We start from the raw sequence: 20338 nt of genomic DNA, 5'->3' as shown, positions 1-20338 counted from the left end.
CTGGCCCTAGCTTCAGCGTGCCAGAACGCCTCTCCACCCTTCCTTATTGTTAATCGTGGCTGTGTTTTGCTCTGATGGACTTTGCTGGCAGATGCCTGACTTAGCCTGCTTTGAAGTAAAGCTGATGTTAAAGATGTGCCAATTTTTTTGAGAGAAAACATTGATTTTCCTCCTGTTTTCTCCTCCTCTCTTTCCAAAATGACCTGGGAAGGTCGGAGCCCTGTCTCATCCAAGCAACCTCTGAAATTGGTGCACCCAGCACATTCCCTCCAGATGTGCACACTGCATAGATGAGTGTTCCTCGGGCAGGGGAGCCATGTGCATCCAGGGGAGACAGTGTGCCACACAGCATATGCTGCCTTCGATCCGGCATGAGCTGCAGGCAGTGGCAATCTGGCTAGGTTGAGGGCATTGCTTAGGCTGAGTTGTCACACCCTGCCACTCAGTGTCAACTCCGAATATCATCTTGTTAGCAGCTAGAGCAGTTGCTCTGTGTTGGATCTGAGCTCTTCTCCCGTACAGCAAAATGCTAACGTGCTTTTCTTCCCTGGGACAAAACAGAATTTTTTCCCCCATGGATTTGCTAAAATATGAAGAATATCCCAAGGTTTTAAGGCACCTGAAACTGCAGGTAATGTTGAGGTTTCCAGTTGCAGCCTAGTAGACTGAGAGAGTGGACCACTGAGATACGAGGTTTGTGTTTCCTTACCATTTTGTTGCTGGCATTGCTCTGTTTTTCTGTGGAAGTTGCAGCCATTCCCCCACCTTTCACTGCTGTAGAGGATTTCTGTTCTGGTGAAACCCAGAATGGGTAGTAAAGGGAATAAGTGAATCTAGAATATTCTTAAATGGATCAAGTGTGCTAAGTGTAGAGTGTGACACAATTGAGATACCTGGGCATTGGCAGCTAAGTCACTGTAGACTTGGTTGATAATGGGACAAGTGAAGAAAACCGTATAAAATGTTTCAGACTCTGCCTAGGTGTGATGGTGTGTTACAGGAATCTGTCTTCACAGATGTTACAGTCTGCCTGTGTTTAATCTGTGAGCATGGAGGGGCAGCTGCTGCTGTTAGAAGATACTGAATTTTCCATAGCAGCTGTTTATCAAATTGCTGTAATTTCTGCTGGATGTGGTGGTCACAGCCTCTGTGCATTCACTGTGAACCTGCTTTGCAGATGAAGGAGGGAGGATGTATCTGGAGTGCATTGCTGGGACAGAAACAAGAAGTTCTGAAGACCTGGTTTCTGGCCACAGCTCATGCACTGTGAGACCAAAGGGGTCTGGATTTTGTAGCTTCTGTTTTTTGTGTTTTCTGATAGCAGAGATCAATCTCCAGATGAAAATCAGCAGCCGTTGCTGTACAGACAATTACCAATAGTAGCATTACAGTCTCTTTTGGCCTTGAATCCAGGATTAGGGGGAACATAATCTATTACATTTTCAGCCTGCTTTTGTCAGTGGAGGTTGCTCATTTTTATGTGATAAAGAATAAAGCTGCATGAGAGATCTATGTCCAGGCTTGCTTTGCATCATGAAGTCCTGTCTTGGCTCTGTTTAGCTGGTAATGCTGCTGTGGAGTCTTCATGCGTAGAAACTGTAGACAGCAGAAGACAGACCTATTTGCAGCCTTGGTTGCTCCTAGCCCTTGATTAGAATCCATTATAAGCACTTTACAGAGGGAGGCAAGTTTTACTATCTGTGTTCAGCAGCTGGGGAAACTGAGGCATGGAAGGAAAATGGTGCACCCAAGAGAGTCTTGGAGGTAAAAGAGGTGTCAGCCTTGAGTAACACCCTCTGGACCCTGCTAAAATGACCTGTCCAGAAGGCAGCTTGCAGTAGTCGTGTGTAGGGTGTCTCCATTTCCTGAGCCTTCAGTGGTGTGGGCACTGCGTCTTCCCTCTGCCTAAAAAACTTGAGAACTGGACTCTTACTTTAATGTTAAAAATCTGGCATTTTCCCTGAACAAGAATGTTACAGACAGCCTATATTGTTGATTTGATTGCCTTCTTGTACTTAGTAGGTAATAAGCCAACCGACTGTTGGAGTGACTGAAGGAAGCATGCCTTATTCTTTGACCTGATACCTGTATGGGGACCCCTCGTCAGGATGAAAGCTTCGGGAGGTTGGAAGATAAGTTTTCTTACACAGCCCTGTCGTCTAGCTTTGGCAAGCAGGGGAAAGAGCATGCTCTCCTTGCTGGGTGTTCGTCCTTCACATCCCAGCCACTGCTCCAAGAGGAAAACAGAAGCTGGGAGTTGCCGTACCATTTATTTCACTAAGTGGCAGATGCTGGCACTTCCTTTCTTTCTAAACTTACGGTGGTTTGTGGTAACATTGACTCTCGTAGTGCACTGGTTCCTAGCAGGGTGCAGATGTTTCTTGTCAGCTTTGGCCATCTTTCAGGGCTATAAATATTGCCTTTAATAAAGAGCAGTGGTGAAACGGGGCTGTGATTTATGAGTGAGGCTCTGCAAGTTGGCATGGCTTTTGAAGCAGCATTTGTGGAAAGCTCTGTAGATGTTAGCTCACCTGGTTGTCCTTCACTCTTGTCAATTGTCAGAGCTGGGAGTTTGAAACCAGTTTCGTCTAATTTGAGTGGACAGGCATTGCCTGGGGCATGTGTCCAAGAACTCTGGAATTTGCTTTCTTCACAAGTTTGGAGCAGACCAAATTTAGAGAATTTTGGATGTTGGCTTGTGCTTTTGGAAAGGGCTGAGAAGGTATTTCCCACTGGTATCAAGAGGGGCTTTTTTTGTTTTCTAGGGTGTCTGGTGGTCAGTGATGTTAATGCTGTTGGAATTGTATTTACAGTATTAACTCCCTTACTAGAGGGCAGAGACTCCCTTTGGTTATCACACCTCTTTATTTACACTAAAATAAATGCAAAATCAAATCCCCAGTACTTGTAGGAACAGGTTAGATGTCTGTTCTCCCCATATAATTGATAAAAAAAAGTTGTACCCACAGTGTGGATGTGGATACTTTTGATATTCTAGCAGCACTACGAAGATGGAAGCAGATGGAATGGGCCAGTCTCCTTCCTGCAGGAGCACTGCACACCTCTTAAACTAAACTCTGCATGGGAAGCGAGGTAGGGCACATGATGGGATGGGATATTCTGCATGGGATGATTTGTGTGGAAGAAGGCATGCAGAATAGCAAAGATTTTTATTTAAGCTCACATTAGATGAAAAGCTCATTTTCAAGGGTTAATAAGTGGCTAGTAGACATTTCAGTAGATGGCTAGATAATTGTTACTGGAGCGCAGTGAAATCCTGGCTTGTCAAGCCTGAAGATTACAGTGGTGTATGAAACTGTGGAATGTTGAAGTGTTGTGTTTAAAATCATCTTTAACTCATTCCACTCATATCTGCCCTGTGCATGACCCCTGCTGATCATTCATTACCCCTGTGTAAACGAGGATTTAGTGGAAGAAATTTATGTATAGTATTTTTTTAAATAGAAATGCTGTCATGCATGCACACACACAGAGAAAGCTGAGATTTTGCAAGAATTTTCATGCCAGTGTCAGGGAAAAACTTTTCCAAAGTTGAAAGCGTGCCTGTGTGCCGGGGTGTGTATGTGTATGTGTGGTTTCTGGTGGGGAGGGCTCTTGCCTCTTTGAGGGGAGAAGCAAAGCAGGCGCACAGCTCAGCCACAGCTTTCCTACTGTACTAGAAGTGGGAGGAATCTATAAATGCATGATTTATGTAAAGTGCCCTGGGATTGCCGTGCTGAACCATCCTGACTTTGCGCAGCCAGTGAGGGAAATTATTGCTTGCAAGGGAGCAGGAGGAAAGCAAACAGTTCTCCAGGCTGGCTGGGTGGCTTGTGTCTCTCTCCTGTCCCCCAAACTAGGTTCCTTGCTCTAAGTCCTACTTTTTCTAGTGATGTCTCCCTATGGGATGCCCGCTGCTCATGGGCAGCATGGAAGCTGCTGAGAATTCTGCACATGTTATTTTAGATTTGGGGAGTTTTATTGTTTCCAGGACAACTGGGGAAGAATGAGGAAGGGACTTGTGCTGAGTCAGCTTGGAGCTACCGAACACCCTGGCTTGCTTGCAGCATTTTCCCCTGGAAAATGGCTAATGGCCTACTTTTACAGGGACCCCTTCAAGACAAGCAAGTGACCGGGTTAAAAAATACTAGTGCAAGAAGCAAATGAGGAGCCAGTGTTGTCAGGTGCACTTGTAGGCTGATAATAGGAAACAACAGTCTGTGAAGTGAGCACACGTTGTGGACACTCAGCATGCTCAGAAGGTGAGTGCAGGGCAGAATGTGTTTTTGGGCTGGAAAGTCCAAATCTGGGTCTCCATGTTTAACTCACTTAACCTCTGATGGCTGCTAAATAAGTGTCCTTGTTCTACACAGCTCCTTCAATTAAGTGGAATTAGCTGTATTTTGTAATCTTGCCTCTGTTCCATTAATTGGCTTCTATTCTAAGTGGAATTAAATCCTTCTTGAAACTGTAATGTCATCTTATTTTTCTTCTTCCCATATTTTTTCCATCTCATAGCAATGCTGACCTGCAGAATATGGTGTTAGACTCCAGTGCTGCCATGGGGAGCAATGAACTTCAGGAGAAAGGTGCTACCGGAGCCCTTGGCCACGATCTTAGCAATGGCGGCAGCAGCAGCAATTTGGAAGCAGCCAGGCGCCTGGCTAAGCGCCTCTACCATCTGGACCGATTCAAACGCTCTGATGTGGCAAAGCATTTGGGTAAAAAGTAGGTGCTGATATGAGGCCTTTGGTCGCCACCTTGTTCTTCTTCTTGCTGGTTCTGGAGGGGCTCACCCTCAAATGATAACCTTTACTTATGTGTTTGTTCAAAGCAACGAATTCAGCAAGCTTGTGGCCGAAGAATACCTTAAGTTTTTTGACTTCACAGGCATGACGCTGGACTACTCACTCAGGTACGTGCCCATTTGCAGACCTTATGTTCTTGTTCTGTAACAGTGCTGTTTGCTGCATTGTTCCAATTGAAACGGTGGCCCTGTAGGGGATTAAGAAGGTGAAGAGAGGGGTGTGATGTGTTTTTGTAATGGAACTTTTCTCTCATTTGTCTTGGTGTGCTGCCGTACTCCAGAGTGCTGCTGGAGTGGTGGCCTTTCCTGGAAAGGGCGGTCTGTGGGTGGACTTCCTTAGAGGAGGTGCAGAGGAGGTGGAGAAAAACGGCTGGTCACTTGATAAACGGAAGACTTGTAGTCTGGCAGGTGCTGCTGGGGAATGAAGGTGTTGCTCACAGGTGAGCTGCACAGACTTTTTGGGTAGTGCCTTTTGGAGCTTGCTCTGCCTGCTGCAGCACACAAAGCCAGGGCGAGGGTTTGCCGTGGCTCAGCAGCCCCCCCCTCACTGTGTCACTCTTGAGGCACCCAAAAATGTGCAGAACAGCAAAAGCTTCTACGTGGAAAATGCTGTGGAGAGTTTGGTAGCTGCCAGCATGGGTGTTTTAAAACCCAACCCTTCAATTTTCTTTCCTTTTTACACTGGAATGAGTCCTCAACAATGTCTGTTTTCGGTATGTTTTTTTCTTAGAAGGCAAAACACCAGGTTTGTGTAGCAGTGGTTGCTGATGTTGAGGGATTTAAAGTGAGTTTAAATCACCTAGCTGAGGTTACTCAAGTGGGTTGTTGTTTTCTTTCTCGTGTTACTAAACCAGGAGGTCTGCAGGCACTTGCCAGTCCCCTTGCAAATGCATTTCCAGGGGAATGACTCCAGGAAACTGTGGCAGACCCCAAGGAAATCCCAAATCCCTGCCTGGCGAAGGTGTGGAAGGGAAATGTGCCCGCAGAAGAGCGAACCACCCACTCCTGTGGCACAGGGAGTGGGGCTGAGCCTGAGCACCCGCTCTGTGCAGGGCGGGAGCAGCTGGGGTGGTGGGAGGTCTGCTGCTTGATCCAGGTTTTAGCAGCCCTGAAGCATGATGCTAAATATACCTGTCTTTTAAATTGTGAAATCCAACACCTAATTGCTTTGTGGCACATATTTAGGAGGTCTCTGCTCCCGGTAGATCTCCTGTTAATATTAATAGTCATGACCTTCTCTAAAATATGCCCTGGCTTCTGTGGGACTCAGACATGCCAGGGGTTTGCTGAGCTTTCAGGAGTAGCTGCAGTGACTGCCAGCTGCATGCCCTGAGCATGCAACAGAGGCCGAGGACAGAGCAGTGTCCCGAAGCCTGGGGGCCCGAGGCGTGCTGCCTCATGCTTGCAGAGAGTGAGAGGTAACCATCCTGTTGCTGCTGGCTCACTGACAGGTTGTGGTTTGTTAAGCATTTTAGAGTTGGTGGTGGCAGATCAGATCTGCACTACGCCCAGGCTGCGGGAGGCCATTGCGCAGTATCACTGTCAGTGGCAAGCCTGGGACATGGGGAGGGTTCTTCTGTTGTTGTCCCGCTCAGCGTCCACACCCTGGACCTGCATCGCCCATTCATCTTCCAAGTGCATGTCTTGCGTCGACCACAGGGCTGCAGGAGGGAAGGAGGTGGGACCACTGCTCCAACCTATCTCAGAGTCCATCCTGGTCCTCGTGGGCAGAAACTTGTGCCTGTGGCCCTTGGCTGCAGCACTGTGGTCTGAGAGAGAGGAACCTGCCTTGTTTATTTACCAAATGTTGTTCCATCAGTTGCCTCTCTGAGGCAGCTTCCACGGGTGTAAAGGTGCTGAAGAGGAGGAAGGGGTGTAGGTTGGTGGTGCCTGGTGTGGGCGGAGCGGGGGTCACTGGAAACAGCCCAAGATAGAGGAGCAGGAAGGATGGCTAGTTGTCAAAATATCCCATGGGGGCATGAGATGAGAAGGAAGGAGCAGCCCTGCGAAGACTCGGTTGTATCTACCTGTGAATTGTGTTATTTGCAATACATGATATGTGAAATTAAGTTACTACCAGGCAGATCACAATCTGTATAGATGCAAGGTCATTGCAAGTATAGCCCATCTCTGAACTTATCTCAAAGAGAAAAAAATTAATGTTTATTCCAGCAGACTAGACAGACGTGAATGTTCCAGCAACATATTCCATTCAGATCTGGTGTTGGTTTCAGTCTCATGGGATATTTTAAAATTGTCTATTAGGCAATAATTTTGTATGCTGTCTTGCTTTGGACATAGAAGGTTTGTGTTTTCAGGCTTTTCTTAGAAGCATCCTGACAAATTAGTGTAGGCTGATACTGCTGAGGTCATCTCTTGGCTCCAGGATGTGGGGATGCTGGAAAGTGCAGAAGCTCTTCTTTCGCTGCGAGGCAAGTTTTTCTACCAGGAAGAATAGTGACATGGTTAAAAGGCGGGGTCATTAAGTGTCGGATGATGACTGGAAGATGTGTGTGCTGTCCCACTGCCTTGCACAGGCTTGCTAGGTGTGCGCCAGCCCTGTGCCGTGGAATGTCTTGAGCAGGAACCCAAGAGGGCCAGATTGCTCCTCCTGCTGTTAAAGCGCAGTGGAACATGGTGCAACTCTTGGGCCCTCTTCCCCAGATGTTTTCTGCGGGTCAGGTATTAACAGTGTCTTCTGCAAGGTGACTGGTTTGGTCCTGGCCACGCTGCTAGGTGACCCGCCAGAAGGAGGACTGCACATTTGGTGTAGGCTCTGAGTCTGCAGTGCACCTGCTTGACTTCACCACCTGGAGTAGCTCCTCGGATTTGGATGGGAATACTAATGAGTCTAAAGTTAAAAAGTGCAGGAGTGACAGACAATTAGAAAAGGACAGAGAATGCCCTGGATGTCTGTCTTGCATAAACAACACCTGCTTCAGTTCCTTTCCCAAACAAAAGACAAGTACTAAAAATAAGAACAGTTCTTTCAAATGGTGTAATTGCTTATTAGTTTGTATGTTCCATGGCTGAGACCACTGGTAATTTAACTCCTGCTTCATTTACTATAATGTTGGGATTAACTGCACATGGGATAATAGCCCATTTTCCTAGAAATGCTTCAGGTGTCTGCTGTGCACTTACATATAACTTGCTGTGAAGTGTTCTTTGCTCTGTGTGCTGTGTGAGGCAAAAAGAGATTTATTACTTTAATTTCACCTTTTTTGTGCTCTTCTTTTAGGAGCTTCTTTAAAGCCTTTTCACTGATCGGAGAAACTCAGGAACGAGAGAGAGTTTTAATCCACTTCTCCAGCAGATACTACCAGTGCAACCCAAACACCATTTCTTCTCAAGGTAACTTTGTTCCTGATAGGAAGGTCTTTGGTTAGCTCCCTCTTCCTTCATTCTCACCTTCAACAGCATGTATGGTGTGTGCCTGGGAACTGAAGGTGTGTATTTGCTGTGCCACACTTTAGAGACTGCCTGTGGTGAGTATTGAAACTCCCCACGTTCTCCACACGTAATTGTGGTAAGGCAGAGAAAAATCTGTATTTATCCCATCGGGAAAGGTGTTTAGCCTTCTTCAGTGTAAATCCTCAGTTGCAGCATTTCCAGATTTGAATGTTTAATGTCCTCAGTTGTGGTTTCTGGTCTTGCTGGCTTTCCTCTGTGTGTGGGTACCTGTACTCTAGCTACACGTGGATGACAATCGGTCTCACCTCACATGGAAGAGGAGCTGTGTGGTTTCTGTGCTCCATTCAGTGCTTGTGTGTCTTTATGCACTGGCAGCAGGCATGCCAGTTCTTGCCAGTTGTGGGGGTGAATTTTGGGTGCTGTATCCAGACCCTGGCATGGTTTCATTTTGACTAGCTAACATCAGTCAGAGTGCTGCCTCCCTGCCAATATTTTCAGTCATTTTGGAAATGGATGGGGGAAACAAACAAGTGCACAGATCAAACCTGTGAAAGCTGGCACTGGAGAAGAGGACAAACTGTCTGCTGGCAGAGCTGCTGCATTCAGCCAGCCACGCCGGCAGAGGCACGTGGCCCTGGGATTGCAGCGCAGGCTGATAACACACTGGGAAAAGGAAGAGACAAGAAAGAAAATAAGCGGGGGCTAAGCTGTGCTTTAGTCTCAAGTGTAAGTGAGAAGGAGCTGCTATGCTTGAAGGTATTGCCACTTCCTTAGCGCTTGCTTTGTGGCCTGTGCCCATTGCAGGGAGGTGGTAGTTTTCCAGTTTGCTGGACCTGTTTGGCTTTACTGGCAGGCATGCTGGGGAGGGGAATAGGTAGCAGTAAGACAGAATCTGCTCCCATACTACCTCTGTCCTTTTCGTAATGCCTTTCTTATTTCAGGACATCACAAGCAAGAAGGTAGAATAGGTGTCTTATGTCCAGACTGAAATAATGACTTGCATGTTGATGTGATAGCCTTACTCTAGTCCATGGTGCAGGAGGGACGTTGCCATTTTTGAGCCTGAGTAAGCATTTAGGTTAAAGCGAGTGCTGCAGACGTTACCCAGGGTTCTAAAAGGGTGTTTAAAAGGGGTGCCTGGAAGATGAGGATGATGAAATTGGTGTCCACTGTTGCAAATGACAGTCTGCACTGACTTTCTGAAGTCTGCCACAATGACTGCAGGGATGGAGCTAGAGATACAATCTGTCTCTTCTGGCTCATTGTTGAGGGCCTTTGGTAAAGGATCACATTAGAAATGGGTGCAGCACTCTACCCAGTGCAAAGCCAAAGCAGTGTAAATAGCTGACAAGTTCTCCAAAATTTAGTCTGTGTCCTGAATGAAGAGGGAGCCAGAGGAGGAGGAAAACATGATACTGTGTTGTATCCACTGTACACACACAAATGGGTATATTTTACTTTTCCCTTTCTGCCCTGAAATAAATGAAGAAGAGTGAGTGGATTCAGCCTGTGGTAGTGGTATTAGCAGGCAAAGGGTGACAGGGTGGTTTCCTGTCTCGTTTTCCTCATCCATGGGTGCTGCAAGATAGTTTTGACAGGCATTAAAAGATGAAAGAAAGGCTGTTTTGGCTTGGCAGCTGTGGGATGACCTCACATTAATTATGTGTATTTCTTGATAAAGCAGATTCTCGTTAAGGGAACGGACTCATTTAGGCTATGAGGCTTGGTTTTGGCTGGTTTTAACGGTCCAGTCCTGGGTCTGCATGTGACTGGTTATGTCTCTTTCTGCAGATGGAGTTCACTGTCTCACATGTGCTATGATGCTGCTGAACACAGACCTCCACGGCCACGTGAGTATGCACAGCTTTGTGTAGACTGCTCCCATCGACACTATGCTTGGAGCGGGGTGTAGGGTGTGGGGGTGTGGGGTGTGTTCTGGCAGCAGAGTCCCCTTGCTGGTCGCCTGTTCCTAAAGCACCCTTGCAGACAGTAAACAGTGAGAAGACTGCACTCCGAGGTTGTTGTCCTGGGCAGGGCTTTCCAGCATGCCCAGGCCAGTCATGTGTAAGCTGGCATTGTGCCTGGCTTTGCCGTAATGTACGAGGATGCTTCTTGTCCTCAGGCCCCTGTACTTCTGGTGTGCTTCTCATCTTTCCCTGGTTACAGCAGCTGGCCCTGGCCAGGAAGCTGTGGTTGGGATTGACTTCCCCTTACCAGTATGTACAAACATTTGGGAAGGCAGAAGAAAGAAGGGAGGTGAAGAGGTGCTGGGAAGGTCACATGGGGAAAGTGATGTTTGCAGGCATCCATTTGCAGGGGGGGAGAACTGGCGGAACCAGAGTTCTGCTGAGCCAGGGTAATGACAGTTGCGCCCAGAGCCAAGAGAGCGGAAGGGTGTAGGGGCTCTGAGGGAGAGCCCTCTTGTTTCGCCACTGCACATCTCTCCCCACAGCCTGCCCTGGGGGAAGTAGTATTCCAGTTTGAGGTCTCTTAGGACACACTAGTACAGAGTGCCAGCAGCCCTAGGATGTATATTTCAGCACCCATGCTGCAATATGCCTGCAATGCATGGTATTCCCATGCTGACTGGAGGCTTCCTGGTTCCTGGCACCAGGGTGGAGAGAGGAAAACAGGGAGCATGGGCATGATAGTTTGCAGGTTCCTGGCACCAGGGTTGAGAGAGGAAAACACAGGGAGCATGGCATGATAGCTTGCAGTGGCTTCAGCCAGGTGGCTTTGGGGCTTCTGTCTGGCTGAGACCCTGCACTACACTGCCAACAGCTCTTGCAGGAGAGCCCCATCTGGCAGCTCTTACACAGCAGGGGTGGTGCAGTAGAAGGCGGAGGTACCCTGGGTTTGTTTCCAAGGGCTGCTTAGCCCCTGTGGGTGCAGCTCTGTAGTGGGTGCAGGTAATGGTGCCAAGTCTTGTGTGTGCTTCCCCAGGGGTTTTGATGCCCATCTCCCATTAATTGAATGACTTCATCTGAAAATTGTAGAAGCAGCAGGGGAAAGGGAGTTGCAAAAAATTTTCTTATCTGAAGGCAGAGCCTTCCCTGACTGAGGAGTGTGTCACTCGCATGACAGGGTGAGCAGAGGTACAGGAACATGCCTCAGTGCGCCTCTTAGTATACGCCATTTCTCTTGAGCATACCTGAGACTGCACAGGTACCCCACTCCCCAGAATGATGAGCCGCCTGGGGCACCTGCTCTGCAACCTGCCTGGCCTTGCAGTCCAGGGAGGGAGACTAAATGGTTCTGCATCAGACTGACAGCATCTCCTGTTGCTCCCTGCCGTGCTTCAGTGGGCCCTACTGTCTTCATTAGGTACTGGAGTAAACGATCTGGCTCTGACCCATCACTGCTGTTGACGGTTTACATCTGAAGCTAGGATGACCCTGGCTGTTGCAGTGTGTAACTTTGGAGGGGTATCCTACTGGCAGTCATTAGTGTGTTGTTACATGTACACAGCTGTAACTTTTGTCAGACTTCTACAAGTATCTCCTCTCTCTCTCTCCCCCTCTTCCCCTGCCTCTGATTTCCTGCAATTTTGGAGGTGGTCTTATTGTTTTGCATTTTTCCACATAGGTGGTAAGTTGAGCGTTTTTTACTTGGAATGCAACTCCTTGCAGATATATACTAACTGCCTGTTTCCTAACAATGCTCTGGCCGTGATTCTGCTACAGCAGGAAGCAGTTGAGTCACAGGGCTTGTCTACACTGAGCTCCATTTGTTGCTGACATACTGATCATAAGTGTAGACACTTCTATTTCACAATAAGCTCAACTGCTTGTAGGGCAGTCATGCAGCTGCTCTGCCTTCAGTTCACACTTTCCCTTAACTCTTGTAGATGAATTCTTACTTATCCCTTTATTTATCCCTGTCTTGCCACATTTCATTCTATTTGTAGCTAAATCATTTTTTGCTAGCTGTGTCTTGGAGATGCATGCTCGCTTCTCTGCAGGGAGGTCATCACCTAGATGCTAGAGACTGTAAGCTATCTCTAGACTGCCAGGTACATCTTCTAGAACCTGTGTGACACTGTGTGAAGAGGTAGTTTCGGTCGTGGAGCAAAACAGGCATTCCTCTGCAATACCAGTTATCTCAGTGGGTGAAATGAGCCACACTGCTGTTGGTTTCGGTCAGCGTGGGGAAACTGCAGACTGCTGCGCGGAGGAAACAAACAGAAGCAGGCTGCAGTCTGTCACAGGGAGGAAAGAAAGCATTTGCAAGTCTACTACAACAGTTCCAGCCTGCACCCAAAGACGAAATTATGAGCTACGTGCTGCAAGCTTAGCAACCAGAGAGCCAGGGTTACAGCTAGACTGTTGCTGTCAGGAGCCTTTCTGATGTGGGAAGCACTGCATCATTCCAGCATTCCTTCCTGCCTTCTTTCAGCTCGTCTGTGCTGGCCAGAGGCTGTGGGATCTTCCTTTGTAGCTAGATGAGGCTGACGGTCAAGGTTTGCTGGTATTCCATCTCTCCCTCATCACACATTATGGAAAGGAAGTAGTGGATTTGCAGTCCAAGCTGTCATGCAACTGTAACATTGAATGACCTGTATTACTGACTGGTGCCCTAAGAAGGGCTCCACTCCTGTGTTAATTTGGCTCTTGCTAACTGAAGTCACTGTCTGCACACAAAGCTCTTCTGCTGTATTTCTGCAGCCAAGGCATATCCTGACCATGGAGAAGTCATCTTCATCCCCTTCTCACTGGCAGCAGTGGCATCCCCGAAGATACCATGGTCATCACAGGGCCCTGTTTCCCTTCTACTTTTACCCTGTTTCATAGCTCATCCCATGCTGCTTCCCTTTCTGCAGATCTGTCTGGGCTCCTTTTTCACCAGCTGTGTTGTCATTGCTGCCTGCTCACAAGGCTTCCCACATGCCAAGCGTGGGGCTTCTAGCACCTAGGACACCTGGGGGACGGAGTACAGACACCTTCTCTGAGGGGTGATGAGGACTGGGATCCAAGAGCAGTTTAGGGCAGCCTCAATCTTACAAATGGAGCAGTTAAGGTCCTGCATGAACATAGCCATTCCTTTCCTGTTTGTGGCTCAGTTGGGCAACTTGCAGTCTGAGAATTAGACAGAAAGTGAGAAAAGAGAGCAATCCTATGGAAATGTCAAGGCAGCCTCAGCCCATGAATCAGAAAAGGTAATACTTGCTCCTGGGCATTTTACTCCAATTCAAGGCAGTTGCTGCTGGAAGGGAGCATTGGAAATCATAAGGGAAATGTCTGGAAAGGGACTTAGTTGGCTGTTGCCTGATGGTCCACAGCAGGATCAAGTAGAGCTTTTCCATCAGAGACTGGTAGAGCCTCTGGAGACGTGGGAGTGTAAGTCGCCATGCATATGCCAGGGAGCTACATCATCACCCTCTTCATTACCTCTAGTATTTAGCTGTTTTTCTTTTCAGGTGGCTGTGTGGGACTTGGGGTCCAAATGCACTTTCCCTGTCCTGACTACGTTCACACAAGGATGCTTGTCTCTGAGTAATCTTGACAATGCCTTCTTAGTGCTGTCTGCCTTGGACTTAAAGGAGGGCAAGGACATGCAATTCGTCTGATGTTCCTTATTTATGTAATTTTGGAAAACAGCATGAACATGATGCTGTGTTTCTCTGCCATCCCTTCCAGAACATTGGGAAAAAGATGACCTGCCAAGAGTTCATTGCTAACCTCCAGGGGATGAACGACGGCAAAGACTTCCCAAAAGGACTGTTGAAGGTAAGAAGTGAACTGCAGAACGTGGGTTTCGTTTTTAGTGAGAGATGGTTCAAACCAAAACACCTTGCTTCCATTTCCTGAATCTTAATTGTCAAACATGACAAGCAATGGGCATGTTTCTCTTTCCAGAATGTATATAATATGCAGTGTTTATTCTGTGGTTGTCCCTCTTGCCTTCACTTGACTGTGATCAATTCTCTCTGCAGCATGGAGAGGCAAGACTGAACTCTAGTAGGGTCAGCTCCAGAGCTGTTGTTTTGTAAGCTCATCCAGTCATGCCCTCCCAGAGTGCTGTCTCCTGGTTACAATGGACAGAAACAGCCAGTTGGTTCTGGCTGTTGAAGGGCTAATCCTGTGCTCTGCTTATCTGGAAGGTGTGTGTGTCTTCTCATCAAAGGTGCTTTGGGGTTTTCACATTAGAGCAGGAGATGCAATTTCAGATTAGAATGTGTTGTCTGGCACAGGCTGCTTTGCTTCAGGTTTTTTCATTAAGTTTGTGCCAGGAGTTAAATCTGAAGAACAGGGAGGGAGGCTGAGCAGGACAAATCTTGTTTCATTGTGAAGAATAATGAGAATGTTTCATTTCTCTTTTGTCTGATCGCTGGCATGAAACAGCAATCTGTTTGAATGAAGAGAGGAGCGCATACACTAGCGTTCATAATTTATTATTTTTTTTGTAATGGAAATAAAAACGAGAGGTTGCTGCATCTGAGAGCTGACCCAAAGCCTACTGAAGTAAATAAGAAGAATTGCCATCTCTTCTGGAGGTTTTGTTTCAGGCCCGTTGCGAAATGTGGGTGGACCTGCATAGTTAAAAGTAGCAGACTTTGTTTTCTAGTATTGATAGTTTCTTCAGTTTCTCCAGTCTCTTTGGGGACCTTTTTGTTGGACCCTGCTACCTCAGTTCTTACTAAGGAGTTAGGAATATAAACTCAACCCCTTGTTTGTAGATTTAATATCTTTATTTTTTAAATCTGGATAAAGAATCTTTTATCTTCAGCAGCAACACTTAAATTTTTTTCCCAAGGAATCTTATCTCTCAGTCTGCCATAGAGACAGACATGTGTTGAGATTAATTTGCAGGCTAATTACAGCCCTTATTGAATAAATAGGTCTCTAGACTGTGTTTAAATAACCTTTTTGAGAGATGAGAGACTTCCACTGGTGCTCACCTGCTGTTTATTTTCCTGCTGACAGAATTACGCAGCCAGGGTGTATCTTGGTGTTCGGTGCTGACCTGCTAATGCTAAGGCTGCCTGGCTCTTTGCGAGCCCACCCGAAGCAAGGACTGGGGCTCAGGATTTTTTGGATGTAGCAGGATGGAAGGAACCCAGTGTCTGCGTCTCTCCTTGTTTGAGGCTTTCTGCCCTTTTCTGCGTGCTGCCCTGATGTCCTGGGGACAGAGGTGGCACCCAGCCTCAGTCTGTCATCTAGCTTGTCTGAAGATTTGCTGATGATCTGCCCCTTGTTGTTTTAATTCATTAGTGGAGTGAGTGACAGTAATTGTGCATTTCAGTAGCATGTCAGCAGCTACATTGCTGCGTCCACAGCAGCCACCCTGCCACTAGATATGTGATTACAAAGACTTAGCAGAAATTAAATTTGCATTAGTCTCAATAAATTAAATTCACAGAGCCCTGCTTCAACACATCGCCAAAGTGCATATGGCTTGCTGGTGCATTAGCAGTGTAGCTAATGAGCATCGTGAGGCTGCAAACCATCTCCCGGCATCCTTCCCCAGCCGCCTGGGAGAGGAAGGATGGATTCCACAGGGTGGCAGCATGCCCCCGTGGGAGCAAGGTCCGGCGCACCCACTGGTGGCTAATGCAGACCCGTGGGGAAGCAAGTGGGCTTTTCTGCCTCTCCATTCTTTCTGAGTTCCTCTCATGGCTCTGCTGCACCCCTGCATGAAGCTCTGCAACTCTGCCAAGCCCTGTAACAAAACTGAGTGGTGCTGGAGGGGAAGGAAGAGGGGGGAGATCTTACCAAGTGTTTACATCTTTGCAGGTAGTGTTCACCCAGGGCTTGGGAAGCTCTGTGCAGCTTTTACTGTGGAGCCAGATCAGAGAGCCAGGCATGCAAATGCTGCTTGGGCTATCCAGGACAGTCAGCTGACAGGCAGAAATCAAATGCTGCCTTCAATCAATCCCGTCGCCCTTAGTGCTACTGAGCACAGAGTGCAGCCTTTAGCATTTGTTTTGTCTGGATAGGAAAACAGGCCTTCAAGGGGCAGACATCAGCACCTGAGCAGGGACACTTCTGTCTTCTGTGTGATTTTTTGTAAAAAATTGCGACTCTCCAGTCCCACAATGGAGTCATCTCTTTTTTGAATTATTTTTTTTCCTAACAATAAGGATACTTTGGTAAACACTGTAAGGCCTTCAGGACATGATTCTTGAGAGCAGAGATTTTACTCTAGCTAGAGATGGAAATGAGAAATGCTAATATGATCTTGCTGGCCTTGTGTCTTTCTGTTCATTAACACTGAAAAGAGTTTTGCTTTTGTACACCTGTCTGCACAAAGATTCATCTCTTTTTCTTCCTCATTCCTTTTGTCAGATCTGAGTTTGCTTTTAAAGTTGGGACCCATAAGGGTAAATATGACAAACTGTGATTAAAAGCATGGTTGTCCCCATGGGATCTGCTTGCAACATGCACACATTCAGTACTCTGCTAGGCAGGCAGATATATGTACGTTCCCTTTTATTCCATCTTGGCTCCAGTTTGACTGTCTGTCACGCATCCCATTAATCTGCTGTTGGCTGCTAGTAAAGGCTAGATGCAGAGACAGTAGCCTGATTTCCAGTTACGTACTGTCAGCGCATGACGACCTGAGAGTGGTAGTTTATACGTACTGCAGGGTTCCTGTATGCCTTCAAGCTGGGGCAAATCCTTGTAAATGAGAACCAGCATCCCAAGCTGTGATTCTCTTCTCTGGTGTAAATCAGAAGCATCTATTTCTGTGGACCTGGCTGGTGTAGAAGGTGAGTCAGGTCTGTCAAATCCAGGCAAATTAAGGTTATTGGAAGTGAAATTTTTCAAAAGCAATAAGACTCTTTGAAACTCCTGTCCTTTGACTCTGAGCTGTCTCATCCAAGCACACAAGTAATTTTATATTGTGTCGAGCTGTGATCAGGCAAAGGTGAACCTGAATTTCAGTTTTGATCTTATACTTTCCTGTAGCAAAGGTCCCTTCGTCCTGGTGAGCTGAAGCCCCAAAAAGAGTGCTAAATACTAAGAGCTGGGACTGCCCCTGTTCTAGTTAGTGCAGCAGTACTCTGCTGTAGATCGGCTTGATGCTCGCTCCTAAGACTGATGGTGAATCACACAGTTAACCAGCATTTACAAGTGGAGACAAGTGACAGGTTTACCAGGACTGAGAGAGACAAAGGGACCCAACTGCAGCACTAATCTCCTCAGAGCATATGTATCTGACATCCCAGATTAGCTGCTGCAGATGCTGCTGTGGACACTGAGGGAAGCTGGAGGAGAGGTACAGCACCACCATGAATCAGAGAACCAAACACATCAGAAACAGTTACTCAGTCCAACCTGTGGGTTTTTACCCTAAGAGTTTTGTGATCAGACCATTGTTCATTTATTCCTGTAGAAAGGGAGGCCATGGCTAGGGTCTTCCTACTTGGAAGGGAAATGAAATCAGTCTGGAGCAATGTCAGTAACCTCATGGCTACAGCGCACGAGTGGCTGATCTGCAGGCTGGTTCCTTCCTCCCGTGCTTACCCTGGCTTTAATCTGGTGCAGTGATACCATCTTCACTCATGATACCCTGGGTTTGCATTATGTGGCCATAGCCTTCTTCAAAGCTGGGCTTCACGGGATTGTCTGGAATGAGGAGGGAATTGGCTGGGGAAGAGCCTGATTTTGGCCATGCACACTCGCTTCGCTTCCTGCAGGTGGTACCATCCCCACTAATGAGGTGCTGGTACAGCTCTGGCCACTGTGTCTTCCTCTTGTCACCTTGTGCAAAGTGTGTAAGACTCCGCTCCAGCAAGGTGGCAGCGGTGAGGCCTTTCTTTGCAAGGAGAGAAAATGTCTGCCCAAGCACACAGAGAGCCTGCAAAGAGTCATCACCTCTGAGGAAATGGATCCCTGTTTTTGTTAGGCACCGTCCCGGGAAGGGTGCTGTGTCATTAGTCTGTGTGCTAAGTGCCGCCTACCCACATTGTCATGCATAAGTAAGTGTCCCCTGCATCTGCTGTGTCCAAGGTGCCTCATTCGTGGAGCAAGGGCATCACCCAGCCCCTGATGTGGGCTGACTCTGGTGGCTGTGCTGCCCCATGACATGAACACTGGATGTGTGGGGGTTGTACCTGGCTGTGTGTCTTCTGGCAGGAGGTGGTAGCTCTTTGCTGACCCATCGTGGTGTCAGCTGCTCCGTCATGCTGAGGGATCTGAGATGCTGTGCGGGGACTTGGCTAGAGCCATCGCAGCAGGGGCTGCTGATGGAGGTTGTGCTGTCAGGGAGCTTTCCCGTCATGCTGAGGGACCTGGGATGCTCTATGGGGACTTGGCTAGAGCCATCCCAGCAGGGGCTTGTGATGGAGGTAAGGTGCCAGTCCTGTGTAAAAGATCTGCTTTTACTCAAAGGTTGTGTTTTGGCTAGGCTTTATCTCCTGGAGAAACACTGTTAATGAAGTGACCAAATCAAGCGTGAGCTGCTGGTGCTGAACTCTTCTGAAGAACCAGTCTTCCTTAATATCCTAAATGATCTGAATTCTTGATCAGGATTGCTGGGATATGCAATTTCCTATATAAGCTGCAAGGTAGGGTTTATCTCATTTTGCTGTCAGTTCCCTGCACTTTAATTAAGGACTTAATTTTTTTCCCCCAACTTTTTCTGCCACCTCTCTCTTTTTTCCCCCTTTTCTCCCCTTTTCCCCCTTTTTTCTGTTCCCCCTTCCCCCCTTTTTTCAACACCCCCCCCTTTTTCCCCTTTTTCTTTTTTTTCCTTTAAAAGCCCTCCAAAGCAAACACTCAATTTAAAGAGAATTACTGGCATCTTACTTCATCCATTCCAATTTCAGGTATTTAGCAGAGAGAAGGGTGGCTAAGTCCCCCCACCTCCCCTCCATTTACACGGAGGAAATCACACTAATCAGACTGCTGTGTACACCCTAATTGCTCTCATCTGCAGTCTCTGCACTACTTTCATTTCATGGCCAAGGTTCTTCAGCAGGGAATTCCCACCTTCCTGCCACTGCTGAATGGAGACGGGAGCGTGATGAAATCGAGGAGATGGGGGCGCGTGGCAGCATGCCAGAAGAGCCCCAAGAGGACAGCACTGACTGCTGGAGCGCCCTGCTGCAGTGGGCACAGAGAGGGGTCAGAGGGGAACAAGTGTCTCTGCTCTGCTAAAAAAGCCAGAGCTCTGCTTGGTTAGAGAGATTGCCTCCTTGTTTCTCCCCAACATGAAGTTTTCCTGTTAAAAATATATCTGTTGGGATAATGTTTCTAGGGCAGCCATTTCTTATCTGTTTGAAATGAAAGATTGCTGAAGACCCCTTTCAGCTGCTAGGAGACAACAGAGTCCAATCTGGCAGTATAAAAGTCAGGGAATGCAGGATAAAACCATTAATCCTTGTCTCAAACAGTTGTTTGCAAAAGCATACTTTTACTCTCCAAAGACCCACAGAGTTGTAGTGACTGAAGGGAACACCTGGCTTGTCTTCACTCCCCTCCATCCTCAGCGAGGACCTTCTTGCTGCGATAATCTTTGTTTCTTCAGCTTGTGATTTTTTTGGGGTGTTGTCATTTGTCTTGTGTAAGAGTAATAACCAGTTAAAGCATGCCTGTGCAGAGCTGTGCATTAAACCAGGTTATGATGGTGCATGCATTGCTTTGGGTCCCATGAATAACGGAGATCCTGACATCCCCCTGTCCCGTTGATATGCAAATGCATTTTCTTTTTGAGTTCCAGAACTTGCTTCAATGCATATAAAGAGAAAACCCCAAAATCTATGCACTTCTCTCAAGTGAAATAAGTCCAGATACTGTCTTGAGGAAAGCAATGTAAGATAATAGGAAAAATCTAGTGCTTTCCACAAACTCTCTGTCCCTGAGCCGGCAAAGCAGAACTTCAGGAAAGGCTTAACACATAAAATTTTATGATGGTGATCCAGGAATAAGGATTCCTCTGTGTGGTCTAGGGGTGGTACTAGGGATTGCTTATTTTGATAGGAGGCAGGCGTTTCAGGATGGGCTTTTCTGCTTTCATGATCTCTATTTCTCTGAATTATTTTTGCTCCCCCAACCTTTCATCTCTTTGCTTTCTGATTGTTATTCAAAAGATCTCACCTAGCCCACCAGGCTTTTGTGTCAGCAAGGAGTGAAACCCAAGCAGGGTAAGCTAAGAATTTCCATTACTACTAGC

At 47.2% G+C, this 20338-nt stretch overlaps 1 protein-coding gene across 6 annotated transcripts in view; it reads left to right on the top strand.

Moving 5' to 3' along the window:
* The window catches only part of PSD3 (pleckstrin and Sec7 domain containing 3), a 140040-nt gene that overhangs the window by 59320 nt on the left and 60382 nt on the right, over nt 1-20338 (top strand). For 5 of the 6 annotated variants that reach the window (XM_037373694.1, XM_037373693.1, XM_037373692.1 and 2 more), the window contains 5 exons: nt 4519-4728; nt 4835-4915; nt 8049-8161; nt 10013-10071; nt 13858-13947. In XM_037373694.1, the coding sequence (XP_037229591.1) occupies nt 4519-4728; nt 4835-4915; nt 8049-8161; nt 10013-10071; nt 13858-13947 (553 nt within the window). Of the gene's footprint in view, nt 1-4173; nt 4263-4518; nt 4729-4834; nt 4916-8048; nt 8162-10012; nt 10072-13857; nt 13948-20338 lie in introns of those variants that run through there. The other variant, XM_037373695.1, reaches the window with a different exon arrangement.

Source organism: Falco rusticolus, chromosome Z (genome assembly GCF_015220075.1).
Source record: "Falco rusticolus isolate bFalRus1 chromosome Z, bFalRus1.pri, whole genome shotgun sequence".
Lineage (NCBI taxonomy): Eukaryota > Metazoa > Chordata > Aves > Falconiformes > Falconidae > Falco > Falco rusticolus.
This window is presented reverse-complemented; position numbering and strand designations above follow the sequence as displayed.